The sequence below is a fragment of the Aulonocara stuartgranti genome (assembly GCF_965226115.1).
Source record: "Aulonocara stuartgranti genome assembly, chromosome: 2".
NCBI classification, from domain to species: domain Eukaryota; kingdom Metazoa; phylum Chordata; class Actinopteri; order Cichliformes; family Cichlidae; genus Aulonocara; species Aulonocara stuartgranti.
The window spans coordinates 31,446,140-31,463,333 of record NC_138940.1 but is presented as its reverse complement, the minus strand read 5'-3'; the positions used below and the strand labels follow the sequence as shown (position 1 = coordinate 31,463,333).

General features: G+C 40.3%; 3 protein-coding genes across 8 annotated transcripts in view; all 3 read right to left on the bottom strand.

Moving 5' to 3' along the window:
- Positions 1–17,194, bottom strand: part of LOC309713847 (protocadherin alpha-C2-like) — a 199,247-nt gene that overhangs the window by 143,395 nt on the left and 38,658 nt on the right. Inside the window, exon 1 of one of the 6 annotated variants that reach the window (XM_082545730.1) lies at positions 10,705–13,123. The exons of 3 other annotated variants lie outside the window; for them this stretch is intronic. In XM_082545730.1, coding sequence (XP_082401856.1) covers positions 10,705–13,062 — 2,358 coding nt within the window. In that variant the 5' untranslated portion in view covers positions 13,063–13,123. Of the gene's footprint in view, positions 1–751; positions 3,214–7,541; positions 9,915–10,704; positions 13,124–17,194 lie in introns of those variants that run through there. 2 more of the 6 variants (XM_082545728.1, XM_082545733.1) reach the window with 2 other exon arrangements.
- LOC309714150 (protocadherin alpha-8-like) lies at positions 3,903–6,348 on the bottom strand (the record flags this gene model as incomplete). The annotated part of the gene is made up of 1 exon (XM_082546375.1): positions 3,903–6,348. The coding sequence occupies one exon, from the start codon at positions 6,346–6,348 to the stop codon at positions 3,916–3,918; it is 2,433 nt and encodes an 810-aa protein (XP_082402501.1). The 3' UTR covers positions 3,903–3,915.
- Positions 13,822–16,340, bottom strand: LOC309715791 (protocadherin alpha-3-like; the record flags this gene model as incomplete). The annotated part of the gene is made up of 1 exon (XM_082549204.1): positions 13,822–16,340. Exon 1 carries the CDS (start codon positions 16,204–16,206, stop codon positions 13,822–13,824), a length of 2,385 nt encoding a protein of 794 aa, XP_082405330.1. The 5' UTR covers positions 16,207–16,340.

Here is a 17,194-nt window from a genome sequence, read left to right as displayed (position 1 = left end):
CTTATATGAAAATACTCATCTTCTGTCTACAATGACGGACATAATGCCAAAGAAACACGGTAGTAAGCTCAACAACGGCCGCGAAAAAAGAAATGGAACCAAACAACCCTGGTGGGAAACTCGTGCAAGGCTTCCTGTTTGGATTACACTGACACCACGCGATCTGCGTTCTCACTGCAGGGAAAATATTATAACAGATTTTTTCATGTTTGACAAAAAAAGTGACACAAATCTCAAAAACATCAGAAGGGTCGGCATAACATTATACAAGAAACAGTTATTACACGACAAAATAAAGTGATATGAGTCAACACGCTGCGTTAACATCAGTAAGTATAAAAAATATTTCAGGTCAATAGAAACTCAATCAAGCGAGTCCAATAAAGAACTGCTAATGCTGTGCACTACAGTGCTGCCTGACACATGCTGAGGCTTTTGGATTGCTCAGGCTCCTTATTTCATTTATGCCAGTGTTTTAAGCAAAAGAAGGTTGGGAATAGAAGAGAAGGAAACGGAAAAGAAGAGAAAACAGTGGAGATTGTGGGAAAAAAATCCCACGTTCATCACTGTTCAAAGACAAATTGCAAAAGTTGTTTTTTGATTACTTTAAGAATAGTAAATATTCACGACCTTGTCGTCTTAAATGGTTATTTCGTTACGAAGCATGCCATTAATTTCATTCCAGACGCGCTACTAATAAAACAAATGTAAGGAAGGATTGAGACCAGGAAATGTGACGCAAATGTCTTACCTCCTCGGATGCTCTCCTCCTGTCGGGAAGCACAAGTGTATTTGCATGGCTGCCAGGTACTATGGTAGATCCTATACTCATTCTGGGTCCAACTAGCATGTACCGCTTCTCCCCTGATCTGTACTGGATGCTGTGACACAGTGTCCCATCATAATTAGTCTCTGGCAGATATTTAGAAGTATAGTCTGTGGATTTGGAGCACTGCATTGCAATCAGCACCACGATGCTGACGAGAAAAAGTACAGAAACTGCTCCCAAAGTTATCATGAGGTAAAATATGACATTACTGTCCTCATCATCTTTTGCTGCACTTTTAACATCAGAAGCTGCAAAAGCCTCTTTGGGCTCCACAAGTTTGACAATCACAGTAGCTGTTGCTGAGAGAGAAACGTTGCCGTTGTCTTTGACCAGTATGAGCAATTTATGCTCAGCCTCGTCTGTCTCTGTGAATGAGCGAAGTGTTCTGATCTGTCCCGTATAGCGGTCCAAAGCAAAGAGACTGTGGTCAGTCACTTCTTGCAGTGAAAAGAGCAACCAGCCGTTATATCCTATATCAGCGTCATAGGCTCTGACTTTAGTCACCAAGTGTCCTGCGTTGACGTTTCGAGGAATCTCCTCCACACCTTGAGCAGAACCGTTGGAGCTGAGTGGATACAGGATGACTGGAGCGTTGTCGTTCTGATCCAGGATGAAGACGTTGACTGTGACGTTGTTGCTTAGTGACGGAGTTCCAGAGTCTGAGGCAACAACTTGGAACTGGAAAGTTTTCAGCGTTTCAAAATCAAAACTTTTCAGCGCTAAAATTTCCCCATTTTCAGTGTTTATGTTTAGAAATGAAGTGAATTTATTATCTTCACTTCCGTCTCTGATAATATGATAGGAAATGCGCGCATTGTCATTCTCATCACGATCAGAGGCTTTAACAGAAAACACTGAAGCTCCTGGATTATTCCCCTCAGTAACATAGAAAGTATATGGGCTGAGTGAAAACTCTGGACTGTTGTCATTCACATCGGACACCGTAACACTTATTGTCTTTTCAGATGATAACGGAGGCTGACCTGCGTCTTTTGCCGTTATTGTCAACTCATATTGTGACTGTTTCTCTCTGTCCAGAGGGGATTTGGTCACTAATGAAAACATTTTGTCTTTTAAGGATGTTGATAGAATGAACGGTACATCTTCATTTACACTGCAGATCACTTTTCCATTAAGACCAGAATCCAAATCATTTACACTAATAAGAGCTACTGTAGTTCCAGGCCTGGAATCTTCTGGTATTGAGCTTGAAAATGATGTTACCTCAATCTCAGGTGCGTTATCATTCACATCAATTATCTTAATATTTACACTTTTTTCTGTGGTTAGAGGAGCCAGGCCTCTATCTGATGCCTGGATTTCTATTTCATATCCGTCCTGCTCCTCATAATCTATTAAACCTTTAACAGTTAATTGTCCTGTTAGTGAATTAATATCAATAATGCTTAATATGTTTTGATGCATACTGTTGCTAAATGAGTAAACCACATCTCCGTTCGGGCCATCATCCAAGTCTGTTGCATTTACCTGAATAATTGGTGTTCCTACCTGAACATTTTCATTTAGTGTCACTGAATAAACGTCTTTAGAAAAAATAGGCGCGTTATCATTAACATCCAAAACTTTTACGAGAATATTCATGTTACCAGATTTTGGTGGTTTACCCCCATCAAGTGCTGCCAGTATTAGTGAATGGCTTCTTGCCGTTTCCCTGTCTAAAGATTTTTGAACAACTAAAATTGGTATTTTTACGTCATCTCGTTTATCCTTAACTTCCAAACGGAAATGTTCGTTGTTGCTAATTATATATCGCTGCACGGAAAACTGACCACTGTCTCGATCCCGGGCGGCTTTCAGCTGAAATCGTGTCCCGGGCAACACTGACTCTGAAATCTCCAGTGTAGCACTATTTTCCGAAAAAGTAGGTGAATGGTCATTTACATCCAAAACTTCCACTTCAACATAGTGGACCTCCAGTGGGGTTTCTAGCACTGTTTTCACATTTATCACACACGCACTGCTCTGCACGCACACCTCTTCTCTGTCAATCTTCCGACTCACATACAGAACGCCATCGTTTGGATTCACGAAGAAAAGGGGATCATCGTTACTTGAAACAATCCGATACTTCCGGTCTTTCAACGTGTTTTTATCTAATCCCAGATCTCTTGCTATGTTTCCAACTATAGTTCCTTCTTTAACTTCTTCAGAGATCGAATATCGTAATTGCGCTGAGGCTAGAGTCCACAAAAGCACAGCAGCTACACATCCTACCAGACATCCTCTCCTCATTTCCGACTGGCGTTTTCTTTGTTCCATGGTTCTATCCAAAATCACCAGTAATCCATCACAAATAGTTTTTTGACCTTTAAAAAAAGACTCCAGGGGTTACCTGATTACAAATACTCCCTTTCTAAACAGGTAAAATGAGGCAAACGCAGACTAGAATAAGAACAGAAAAACTGCGCTAATGTGTTACTGAGGCTGGTGTGAGGAGGACGGATTACAAAGCTATGACGACAATATATTGAGCTGCTGATTTTTGTTATCGCACTGACACCATGCGAGCAGGTGTCTCACAGCAGAGAATTCGTCCAGTTTTTATCATATCTGTTTAATGCAAAATTGTTTTATACTTTGCTACAACTCATACTGTCAAGCCACAAGAAAAGATAAAGACGTGGTGTCCAGAGTCAATAAGAGATCTCAATGATTCCCCTAATAAAAAACAAAACAAAAAACAAAAACACGGCCTTTCAGACAATGATCTAACGTTATTTTCTAAAGCCAAAACAATACGTTAAATGATCTACAAACTGTACGTTTGTCTTTTTGTACTTGTAATATTCGAGGAACAGAGAAAGCGTGGGAATTCTTTTCAGCACCATGGACAGCAATTACAAACCACAAGGAAAGCTACGGCCCATTAAGCTGGTTGCATAAGGATTGATATTTACATATATTAGATAAACATAAGTATATTATAAACTGCTAAGTGTCAGGTTAAGAAGCTTCAAAATATGACAAACGTGGAAAAATGTTTTAGGACATAAAATACTGCATATGTTGCCAGAAACACATTAGGGTTTTTTGCAAGAGGTCTGGTTATGAATACGTAAGATTTCTTAAGCCATCATAAATTCATGAATAGAAATATGCTTATTTCGCAAAATAAAATAAAAACTTTTAATATCTCTTACCTCTCCAGATGTCCTTCTCCTGTCAGGCAGCACTAGAGTATTTGCATGACTGCCCGGAACTATAGTAGATCCTATGCTCATTCTGGGTCCAACTAGCATGTACCGCTTCTCTCCTGATCTGTACTGGATGCTGTGACACAGTGTCCCATCATAATTAGTCTCTGGCAGATATTTAGAAGTATAGTCTGTGGATTTGGAGCACTGCATTGCAATCAGCACGATGATGCTGACGAGAAAAAGCACAGAAACTGCTCCCAAAGTTGTCATGAGGTAAAATATGACGTTACTGTCCTCATCATCTTTTGCTGTACTTTTAACATCAGAAGCTGCAAAAGCCTCTTTGGGCTCCACAAGTTTGACAATCACAGTAGCTGTTGCTGAGAGAGAAACGTTGCCGTTGTCTTTGACCAGTATGAGCAGTTTATGCTCAGCCTCGTCTGTCTCTGTGAATGAGCGAAGTGTTCTGATCTGTCCTGTATAGCGGTCCAAAGCAAAGAGACTGTGGTCAGTAACTTCTTGCAGTGAAAAGAGCAACCAGCCGTTATATCCTATATCAGCGTCATAGGCTCTGACTTTAGTCACCAAGTGTCCTGCGTTGACGTTTCGGGGAATCTCCTCCACACCTTGAGCAGAACCGTTGGAGCTGAGTGGATACAGGATGACTGGAGCGTTGTCGTTCTGATCCAGGATGAAGACGTTGACTGTGACATTGTTGCTTAGTGACGGAGTTCCAGAATCTGAGGCAACAACTTGGAACTGGAAAGTTTTCATCGTTTCAAAATCAAAACTTTTCAGCGCTAAAATTTCGCCATTTTCAGTGTTTATGTTTAGAAATGAAGTGACTTTATTATCTTCACTTCCATTTCTGATAATATGATAGGAAATGCGCGCATTGTCATTCTCATCACGATCAGAGGCTTTAACCGAAAACACTGAAGCTCCTGGATTATTCCCCTCAGTAACATAGAAAGTATATGGGCCGAGTGAAAACTCTGGACGGTTGTCATTCACATCTGACACCGTAACGCTTATTGTCTTTTCAGATGATAACTGTGGCTGACCTGCGTCTTTTGCTGTTATTGTCAACTCGTATTGTGACTGTTTCTCTCTGTCCAGAGGGGATTTGGTCACTAATGAAAACATTTTGTCTTTTAAGGATGTTGATAGAATGAACGGTACATCTTCATTTACACTGCAGATCACTTTTCCATTAAGACCAGAATCCAAATCATTTACACTAATAAGAGCTACTGTAGTTCCAGGCCTGGAATCTTCAGGGATGGAATTTGAAAACGAAGTAACCTCAATCTCAGGTGCGTTATCATTCACATCAACTATTTTGATTATGACGCTTTTTTCTGTGGTAAGAGGAGCGAAACCTTTATCTGATGCCTGGATTTCTATTTCATATTTGTCCCTTTCTTCGTAATCTATTAAATTTTTAACCGTTATTTCCCCTGTCATTGAATCAATGTCAAATAGATTTAATATATTTTGATTCATACTGTTGCTAAATGAGTAAACTATCTCTCCATTAGGCCCATCATCCAAATCCGTTGCATTTACTTGTACGACTATTGTGCCGAGGGGAATATTTTCACTGAGTGTAAAAGAATAATCATGTTTAGGGAAAGCAGGTGCGTTATCATTAATATCCAAAACATTTACCAGGATATTCATGTCACCTGATTTCGGAGGTTTGCCCCCATCCAGGGCCTTCAGTATTAGTGAATGGCTTCCTGCTATTTCTCTGTCTAAAGATTTTTGAACAACTAAAATAGGTATTTTACCATCGTCTCCTTTATCCTTAACTTCCAAACGGAAATGGTCGTTGTTGCTAAGTTTATACTGCTGCACGGAAAACTGACCAATGTCTCGATCAAGCGCAGCTTTCAGCTGGATTCGTGCTCCGGGCAACACTGACTCTGAAATCTCCAATTTCTTGTCTTTTTCGTGGAAAATGGGCTCATGGTCATTTATATCTACAACCTCCACTTCCACATAATGGACCTCCAGCGGGTTTTCTAGCACTGTTTTCACATTTATTACACACGCACTGCTCTGCGCACAAACCTCCTCTCTGTCAATCTTTCTGCTCACATACAGACCACCATCGTTTGGATTCACGTAGAAAAGGGGATCCGCAGTACTTGAAACAATTCGATACTTCCGGTCTTTCAACGTGTTTTTATCTAATCCCAGATCTCTTGCTATGTTTCCAACCATAGTTCCGTCTTCAACTTCTTCAGAGATCGAATACCTTAATTGCGCTGAGGCTACAGTCCACAAAAGCACAACAGCTACACATCCAAACAGATATCCTCTCGCTATTTCTCGTTCACGTTTTCTTTGTTCCATGGTCTTGTCCTTAATGTTCAAAGATCTATCACAGAAAACATCGCGACGTCGTGATAGAACACAGTGTTTTTCACTACTGTAAACAATCCTGTTCTTAAGAAAATAGGAATAAAATGATCGCAGTTACAGGGAAGAATGAGAACAGAAGAGAATGCGGTAACGTCGAAGTGAGAGCCTTATCAGGAGGAGGAACCACATTACAATGAGACAACGTCACACACTGCTGACTTGTGATATTGTACTGACACCATGCGACCAAGTGTTTCTCTTCGGTGAAACGAAGTATTAGCGTACCAGCTGAATGGTACACTGTTCTGTATCTGCCTGTAAATCTGTGACCAAACGCGATCGATAGTTGAAAAGAGACAAGCCTTCACCTTCAATCACACGCTACTGTGGCTGAGGCTATTCCTTCTTGTGTGCTTAAATTATGAGTCCAAACATCTAAAACATACACACAGTAACGACAAACTATTAATCCTGACTTTGCTTCCATTATACTGACACCACATGACCAAAAGTCTAACTGCAGACAACACACTAGTAATGCATTAGTTAAAAATAAGTAAAATGAGTACCCTGGGGTAATACCAACCCAATGCTTCTTTTGTTGTATTCTCATCATGTAGGAATATTAAATGTTTACTCTGTATCGTTACAATTGTTGCAAAGAACAAGTTAAGATTCCTGGTTCGTTATATGAGTTACAACTACACATACTTGAAACAGGATTTTCAACACCATGTAAAGCGATAGTCAGAAACTTCACCTTGGTCCAGTTGAGTTATGCGTTGTTATCGTTCATATTTTTTATAAAGAAGAAAAACGTAAAAACACCCCTAATTAAAATACTGTTTTTTAAATCTGTTTTAGTTCCTTAATCTGTCTTTGCAGCTGGATGTTTTTTAAAAGTTGTTTGACTTTAGAATGGCATTTAATATATTAAATATACTCTATGTCTAAAATGACTTGTCTCGTATTTTAAAGAAAAGCCTAACTCATTTCATTTTATACTGACACACAGAGAGAAGAATAATTCTTACGAATAAAATCTTGGCAGATGTTCTTGGATATCGCTCAAGTTGTTTCCATAAGTATTAGTTGTAAACACAAATTTCCACAAACTATAATCAGTGCATGAATGCGAATGTACTGTGCATTTATTTAATTGGAAAATGTTGAATATTCCTTACCTCTTCAGATGTGCGTCTCCTATCAGGAAGCACTAGTGTATTTGCATGACTGCCCGGAACTATAGTAGATCCTATACTCATTCTGGGTCCAACTAGCATGTATCGCTTCTCTCCTGATCTGTACTGGATGCTGTGACACAGTGTCCCATCATAATTAGTCTCTGGCAAATATTTAGAAGTATAGTCTGTGGATTTGGAGCACTGCATTGCAATCAGCACGATGATGCTTATGAGAAAAAGTACAGAAACTGCGCCCAAAGTTATCATGAGGTAAAATATGACGTTACTGTCCTCATCATCTTTTGCTGTACTTTTAACATCAGAAGCTGCAAAAGCCTCTTTGGGCTCCACAAGTTTGACAATCACAGTAGCTGTTGCTGAGAGAGAAACGTTGCCGTTGTCTTTGACCAGTATGGGCAGTTTATGCTCAGCCTCGTCTGTCTCTGTGAATGAGCGAAGTGTTCTGATCTGTCCTGTGTAGCGGTCCAACGCAAAGAGACTATGGTCAGTCACTTCTTGCAGTGAAAATAGCAACCAGCCGTTATATCCTATATCAGCGTCATAGGCTCTGACTTTAGTCACCAAGTGTCCTGCGTTGACGTTTCGGGGAATCTCCTCCACACCTTGAGCAGAACCGTTGGAGCTGAGTGGATACAGGATGACTGGAGCGTTGTCGTTCTGATCCAGGATGAAGACGTTGACTGTGACGTTGTTGCTTAGTGACGGAGTTCCAGAGTCTGAGGCAACAACTTGGAACTGGAAAGTTTTCAGCGATTCAAAGTCAAAACTTTTCAGCGCTAAAATTTCGCCATTTTCAGTGTTTATGTTTAGAAATGAAGTGACTTTATTCTCTTCACTTCCGTCTCTGATAATATGATACGAAATGCGCGCATTGTCATTCTCATCACGATCAGAGGCATTAACAGAAAACACTGAAGCTCCTGGACTGTTCCCCTCAGTAACATAGAAAGTATATGGGCTGAGTGAAAACTCTGGACGGTTGTCATTCACATCTGACACCGTAACGCTTATTGTCTTTTCAGATGATAACGGAGGCTGACCTGCGTCTTTTGCTGTTATTGTCAACTCATATTGTGACTGTTTTTCCCTGTCCAGAGGGGATTTGGTCACTAATGAAAACATCTTATCCTGTAAAGATGGTGATAAAGCAAACGGAACATCCTCACCTACGAAACAAATAACTTTTCCATTAAGACCAGAATCCAAGTCGTTTACACTAATAAGAGCTACTGTAGTTCCAGGTCTGGAATCTTCTGGGATTGAGCTTGAAAATGATGTTACCTCAATCTCAGGTGCGTTATCATTCAAGTCAACAATCTTTATTTTTACGCTCTTTTCTGTAGTTAGAGGAGCCATACCTTTATCTGACGCCTGGATTTCTATTTCGTATTTTTCCCTCTCCTCATAGTTTATCAACCCTTTAACGCTTAACTCTCCTGTTAATGGACTGATAGCAAAGAAATTTAAATCTTTTTGATTTATACTCTTACCAAATGAATAAACTACATCTCCGTTAGGTCCATCATCTAAGTCTATTGCATTTACTTGTATGACTATTGTACCAAGTGGTGTATTTTCATTGAGCGTAACAGAATAATCATCTTTAGAGAAAGCAGGAGCGTTATCATTAACATCAAGAACATTTACCAGAATATTCATTTCGCTTGATTTCGGAGGTTTACCCCCATCCAGCGCCGTCAGTGATAATACATGGCTCCCTGCAGCTTCCCTGTCTAAGGATTTTTGAACAACTAAAATAGGTATTTTTCCATCATCTCCTTTATCCTTAATTTCCAACCGGAAGTGATCGTTGTTGCTAAGTTTATACTGCTGCACGGAAAACTGTCCACTGTCTTGGTCACGTGCTGCTTTCAGCTGAAATCGTGTCCCGGGTAATACTGACTCTGAAATCTCAAGGGTTGTCTGGTTGTCTTGGAAGCTGGGTGAATGATCATTTATATCCAGCACTTCTACTCTAGCATAATGGACCTCCAGTGGGTTTTCTAGCACAGTTTTAACATTTATTACACACGCAATGCTCTGCGCACACACTTCCTCTCTGTCAATCTTTCTGCTCACATACAGAACACCATCGTTTGGATTCACATAGAACAGGGGATCCGCATTACTTGAAACAATCCGATACTTCCGGTCTTTCAACGTGTTTTTATCTAATCCCAGATCTCTTGCTATGTTTCCAACCACAGTTCCTTCGTTAACCTCCTCGGAGATCGAGTATCGCAACTGCGCTGATGCTACAGTCCACAAAAGCACAGCAAATACGCATCCGACCAGATATCCTCTCCTCATTTCCGACTGGCGTTTTCTTTGTTCCATGATGAAAACGAAAATTTTCAATAATCCATCACAATGACTATAAATCTGTTGGAAATGCAAAAAAAGAACAACCTCGTTCTTGCAAACACTCCTGTGATATTTGTACATGCAAAACCTGGTGTAAACCCAGAGAACAATCCGCGAAACGATGCTCCCCTTGTCGATGTGAAATAGCTAAGGGGTGGAACCAAAAAGCAGTAAGGACAAGCTTGTGGGGGGAAGGTTTTCTATATCGCACTGACACCATGCGAGTTTTATTCTCATTACAGAAAATTGGCTTCATATTGGATTATTAGAGCAGTATGATCGGTTTATGAAAAGCGAAGAAGAGATTTAGTGTCCATCAGAAGATTACAAATCCAACACAAATTAAAAAATATATAATCTCTTTATTTCACGCAGAACCAGCGAGTATTTTAAATTTGTATTGTTGTTATCTCACGAGTTAAGCAAATCGTGTCACTGCAGAATTACCTTGAAACGAAGCAAGGCACTTTTCAGCACCAAGGATAGTTATTTAGTTTGCAAATTGCTTTCACTGAGTGAGTCCCGCACATTTTTGTATCTCATTAATTGACTGGTAGCTAAAAACACTCACTTGTCTGAAATAAATCAACCTTGATTTGTTGCTCAATAATTTCAGAATAACAAGGTATTATAATAATGTCCAATGAGACACTTTAAAATATCACAGCTGCTCTGATCGAGGTGAGGGAGATGAAAAGGATGCATTTTTGTATGACTAGTGATTAAAATGAAAAGTACAACTTAGGGGAAGAACGTTATATTTTAAGGTATGCCTTACCTCAGATGTTCTCCTCCTGTCAGGAAGCACGAGTGTATTCGCATGACTCCCAGGTACTATAGTAGATCCTATACTCATTCTGGGTCCAACTAGCATGTACCGCTTCTCTCCTGATCTGTACTGGATGCTGTGACACAGTGTCCCATCATAATTAGTCTCTGGCAGATATTTAGAAGTATAGTCTGTGGATTTGGAGCACTGCATTGCAATCAGCACGATGATGCTGACGAGAAAAAGTACAGAAACTGCGCCCAAAGTTACCATGAGGTAAAATATGACATTACTGTCCTCATCATCTTTTGTCGCACTTTTAACATCAGAAGCTGCAAAAGCCTCTTTGGGCTCCACAAGTTTGACAGTCACAGTAGCTGTTGCTGAGAGAGAAACGTTGCCGTTGTCTTTGACCAGTATGATCAGTTTGTGCTCAGCCTCGTCTGTCTCTGTGAATGAGCGAAGTGTTCTGATCTGTCCTGTATAGCGGTCCAAAGCAAAGAGACTGTGGTCAGTAACTTCCTGCAGTGAAAAGAGCAACCAGCCGTTATATCCTATATCAGCGTCATAGGCTCTGACTTTAGTCACCAAGTGTCCTGCGTTGACGTTTCGAGGAATCTCCTCCACACCTTGAGCAGAGCCGTTGGAGCTGAGTGGATACAGGATGACTGGAGCGTTGTCGTTCTGATCCAGGATGAAGACGCTGACTGTGACGTTGTTGCTTAGTGACGGAGTTCCCGAATCTGAGGCAACAACTTGGAACTGGAAAGTTTTCAGCGTTTCAAAGTCAAAACTTTTCAGCGCTAAAATCTCCCCATTATCCGAGTTTATATTTAGAAATGAACTGATTTTATTATCTTCACTTCCGTCTCTGATGATATGATAGGAAACGCGTGCACAGTCATTTTCATCACGATCAGAGGCTTTCACCGCAAATACGGAGGCTCCTGGACTGTTATTCTCTGTGATATAAAACGTGTAAGGACTTGTTGAAAACTCTGGACTGTTGTCGTTTACATCTGATATAACCACGCTTATAGTCTTTTCAGTTAAATGGGGAGGTTCACCTGAGTCCTTTGCAATAATCGTGACATCATATTGAGAAGTAATTTCTCTGTCTAACTGGGAGATGGTAACTATAGCGTACATATTTTCCTGTAATGATGGAGATAACGTAAACGGGACTCCTTGTTTGATTGAGCAAATGACCTTACCATTGATTCCAGAGTCTAAATCGGTGACACTAATGAGGGCCACTGTAGTTCCTATCTTTGAATCTTCCTTGATAGAACTAGAAAATGATGTCACTTCTATCTCAGGTGCATTGTCATTCACGTCAGCAACGGTTATCACGACACTCTTGCCAGTTTTTAATGGAACCTGTGCCTTATCAGATGCCTGAATATCAATTTCATAACTTGTACTTTTCTCGAAATCTAACTTACCTGTTACATGAATTTCGCCAGTGTTTGCATCTATACTAAAAAGCTCCATTATTTTTGGATCGACTTCGTTACCGAATGAATATATTATTTCACCGTTTGCTCCCTGGTCCAAATCTGTTGCATTCACTTGAATGACGACAGTACCAGTGGGGATGTTTTCTTTAAGTGTAGCAGAATACAGCTCTTTGGTGAACACTGGGGAATTGTCATTAATATCAAGTACATCCACAGTGATTTCTATATCGCCTGATTTCGCCGGTTTCCCTCCATCAACGGCTGTTAAACGTAACTTGTGCTTCTCGTTTGTTTCTCTGTCTAACTGCTTCTGCAGAACTAAGAATGGTATTTTCTGGTCTTTGCCACGGTCCTTTACTTCTACTCTAAAATATTCATTATGACTTAGTTTATATTGCTGAATTGCGAATTGGCCCACATCGGGGTCACGCGCGGCCTGTAGCTGAAATCTCGCTCCTGGTAGAGCCGACTCGGAAATTTCAAGCCTTTTCTCTTTCTCTGGAAAAACGGGAGAATGATCATTTATGTCTAGTATTTCCACTGCCACATAGTGAATCTCTAGTGGGTTTTCTAGCACGGTTTTTAGATTGATGGTGCATGCACTGCTTCGTTCGCACACCTCTTCCCTGTCTATCCTTCTTTTCACATACAGGATGCCATCGTTTTGATTCACCTGGAACAGTGATTCCGTTGAGCCTGTTACAATGCGGTATCCTCTGCCTTTGAGTGCACTCTTATCAAGCCCCAAATCCTTAGCTATATTTCCCACGATGGTTCCATCTTGAACCTCCTCGGATATGGAATATCTGATCTGTGCAAAAGCTCCGCTACATAAAATAACCAAAACAATTATGAAGACGAACCAACACCGCCGGTCCTTCCGTGCTTTGCCTTCCCTTTGTTCCATGACAAAGATGACTGAAAATAGTCCATAAAATCCCTGCTTGCAAAGCCAGCCAGTGTCCGATGATCCTGTATGTTAACCAGGATCTGTTTTGGGGGAATGCTCTGAAAATAAAGCACACTCGTTGCCGTGAATCACGATCTTACCTTGAAATTTGCTATTTGAGAGAAAAATAGCATATCGGCTCGGTTGAAATACCACTCGTGACGTAAGGTACTGCCAAATACAGAGAACCACTGAACTACACTGACATCAAGCGTTAGGTTTTGTTATTTACACAGACTACAGTTAAAAAAAAAAGAAAAAAATTAAAATCCCCCAGATGAGTTATATTCTCACGCTGACGTAAACAGGTCTTTATTGACCTATAGGACCGGATTTTGCACAAAGCCCAACTCTGGACACTCGAATACATTTGAAAATATACAAGTACAAAGTACTTGTATAAGTACAACACGTATACATTATGTGTTGTGCTTTACTGTAACTGTGTAGTTAGCATATACTAAGTAGAAAACATCAGCAAAAAATACCACACAAATAACCTTACCAAAAACCCACAAGTGGAAGAGGAAAACGGTTTTCAGTGTTTACTAATGCCCGACATTTGTGACACTAGTAACAAATCAGCACCATGGAGAGTGAACACAGAGTACTGGTAAAAGTATTACTCTTGTTAAATATAATAAAAATTAAACTAAAAACGCTTTAAATGAAATCAAATTCTCCCATATACCATTCAAAAAACTCATTAAGCCACTGTTAGCTAATATAAAATAACCCTACCTCTTCAGGTGTCCGTCTCCTATCAGGAAGCACGAGTGTATTTCCATGGCTGCCCGGAACTATAGTAGATCCTATACTCATTCTGGGTCCAACTAGCATGTACCGCTTCTCTCCTGATCTGTACTGGATGCTGTGACACAGTGTCCCATCATAATTAGCCTCTGGCAGATATTTAGAAGTATAGTCTGTGGATTTGGAGCACTGCATTGCAATCAGAACGATGATGCTGACGAGAAAAAGTACAGAAACTGCGCCCAAAGATATCATGAGGTAAAATATGACATTACTGTCCTCATCATCTTTTGCTGCACTTTTAACATCAGAAGCTGCAAAAGCCTCTTTGGGCTCCACAAGTTTGACAATCACAGTAGCTGTTGCTGAGAGAGAAACGTTGCCGTTGTCTTTGACCAGTATGAGCAGTTTATGCTCAGCCTCGTCTGTCTCTGTGAATGAGCGAAGTGTTCTGATCTGTCCTGTATAGCGGTCCAAAGCAAAGAGACTGTGGTCAGTAACTTCCTGCAGTGAAAAGAGCAACCAGCCGTTATATCCTATATCAGCGTCATAGGCTCTGACTTTAGTCACCAAGTGCCCTGCGTTGACGTTTCGGGGAATCTCCTCCACACCTTGAGCAGAGCCGTTGGAGCTGAGTGGATACAGGATGACTGGAGCGTTGTCGTTCTGATCCAGGATGAAGACGTTGACTGTGACATTGTTGCTTAGTAATGGAGTTCCAAAATCTGACGCAACAACTTGGAACTGGAAAGTTTTCAGCATTTCAAAGTCAAAACTTTTCAGTGCCACAATTTCTCCATTTTCAGAATTAATATTTAGAAAAGAGGTGAGCGTATTTTCTCCCCCCCTTTCTCTTAAGATAAGATATGAAATAAGAGCATTACTTCCCTCATCATTGTCTCGGGCTGCCACTGAGAAGATCGACGCCCCTGGGCTATTATTCTCAGTTATGTAGAAAGTATATGGATTCTGTAAGAACTCAGGGCTGTTGTCATTCACATCTGAAATAACAATATTTATACTTTTCTCCGATGATAAGGAAGGTTTGCCTGCGTCTTTAGCAACTATCAGGACATTATACTGGGATTGTTGTTCTCTGTCTAAAACCTGTTTCGTTACTAGAGAATACATGTTACTTTGTAAAGAAGGTGCGAGCAAAAAGGGAGCATCTTTGCTTACATAACATACTACTTTTCCATTCAAATCAGAATCGGAGTCTTTGACACTAATTAACGCCACTGTGGTTCCTGGTTTTGAATTTTCAGGGAGTGCATGAGAAAAAGATGTCACTTCAATCTCTGGTGCATTATCATTTACGTCAATTATATTAATAATGACGATTTTGTCTGTTGTCATTGTAGCTGCTCCTTTGTCGGATGCTTGAATGTCGATTTCATACCTGCCGCTTTCTTCAAAGTCTATTTGTCCCGCCACTATGATTTCTCCAGTAACCGGATTTAAGTCAAAACGTTCACGTACCCGTGCTTCCACGTCATTTCCAAATGAATACACAACCTCACCATTTAATCCTTCATCCAGGTCTGTTGCATTAACTTGAATCACAGTCGTACCAAAAGGAGAATTTTCTTTGAGGTGCGCACTATATGCCTCCTTACTGAAAACAGGAGGGTTGTCATTAACATCGGAAACATTAACAATTATTGTCATGTTACCAGATCTTGGAGGTTTACCTCCATCAAAGGCTGTCAGAAGCAACACATGAGTTTTAACAGATTCTCTATCAAGTGATTTTTGAAGGACTAAACTCGGTGTTTTACGGTCTTCGCCCCGGTCTTTCACTTCTAAACGGAAATGTTCATTGTGACTCAGCTTGTACTGCTGGACAGACAGCGAACCACTATCAGCATCACGGGCTGCTTGTAACTGAAATCGTGCTCCTGGTAGTGCAGATTCAGAAATTTCCAACGTATTTTCTTTTTCAGGAAAGATCGGTGCGTGGTCGTTTACATCCAGAATCTCCACTGCCACGTAGTGCACCTCGAGTGGATTTTCTAACACTGTTTTTAGGTCGATAACACACATCTTGTTTCGGTCACACACTTCCTCTCTGTCGATTTTTCGGTTCACATACAAGATCCCATTATCTGTGTTTACTCGGAAAGGAGGCTCTGCTGAGCCGGAGACAATGCGGTACCCCCTCTCTTTCAGTGTAGCCTTATCGAGACCTAAATCCTTCGCGATATTTCCAACAGCAGTTCCTTCTGTATTTTCCTCTGAAATTGAATATCTAAATTGTCCCAAAGCGGTCTTCCAGACCAGAACCAAAACCAAAATGTATACAATCCATATTCTCCTCGTTCTCCACGTTAGGCATCGCCTTTGTTCCATGGCGTAAAGATGAAACAGCGAAATGAAGCAACTTTCAAATCGCTACACTCATACACTCAAATAGGATTGTTCCGCCACACCCGTTATTACAATCTGACAGTTTTTCAGAATAAAAATTCTTAGCGATTAAATTGTCTCTAGTCCTTCACACACAGAAACGTCCTCCATTCGACTGTTTTAAAGGAAGGGGATGGCTCTTGTGTATATAATTGTAACCTTGTGGAAGCATTATTTGTCCTTACACTGACACCAAGTGACAAACAATCACACTGCAGACTTCAAAAAGAAGCATGCTTCAGAAACAGCAAACTTGTCGAGATAATAAATGTTGTAACCAAATTTAGAAAAAAAGAAAAGAAAAACATTCAGCCTACTCCACTTTCACCATTCTAAAACAAAAGTAAGCAAAACCGTTCTATCCAAATTTCTTTTGACATTACTCCATGCATGTGCTGTTGCTGTTCATGATTACGCTGCCTGTTGTTGTAATGCAATTCCAGTCAGAGGGACACGAACTTGCCACAGAAAATTTCAGCACCGCGGAAAGCGACAATGTAAAAGGTAAACTTCCAGACAAATACGAAACAAATACAAATCCGACTGAAATACCAGGAGTATTTACACTGGCATATTTAGAGGGTAATAAAACGGACAGATAAGCTGAAGCTGTGAAGCTAACGAGTCTAGGATCCTCATGTATGCTAATGCTAGCTACAACATAGCAGCAATATAAGTGATGTACATAAAGGACCTATAATCATGACCCATTGTTCCAATATTGATAGTACAAAACGAGAAAAAAGTTGTATATTTGAAACAAGTTCTATATATAGTGGCAAAAAAGATTTTAACAACTGTATGAAGGCAGGTGATTTTAATAATTTAAATTCGAAAAATATAAACTAGAGGACGATGATTTGATTATAATAGATTTAATTTTTGATCCGTGAACATATCATTAAAGTAAAAATCACCATTTTGAGCTGTT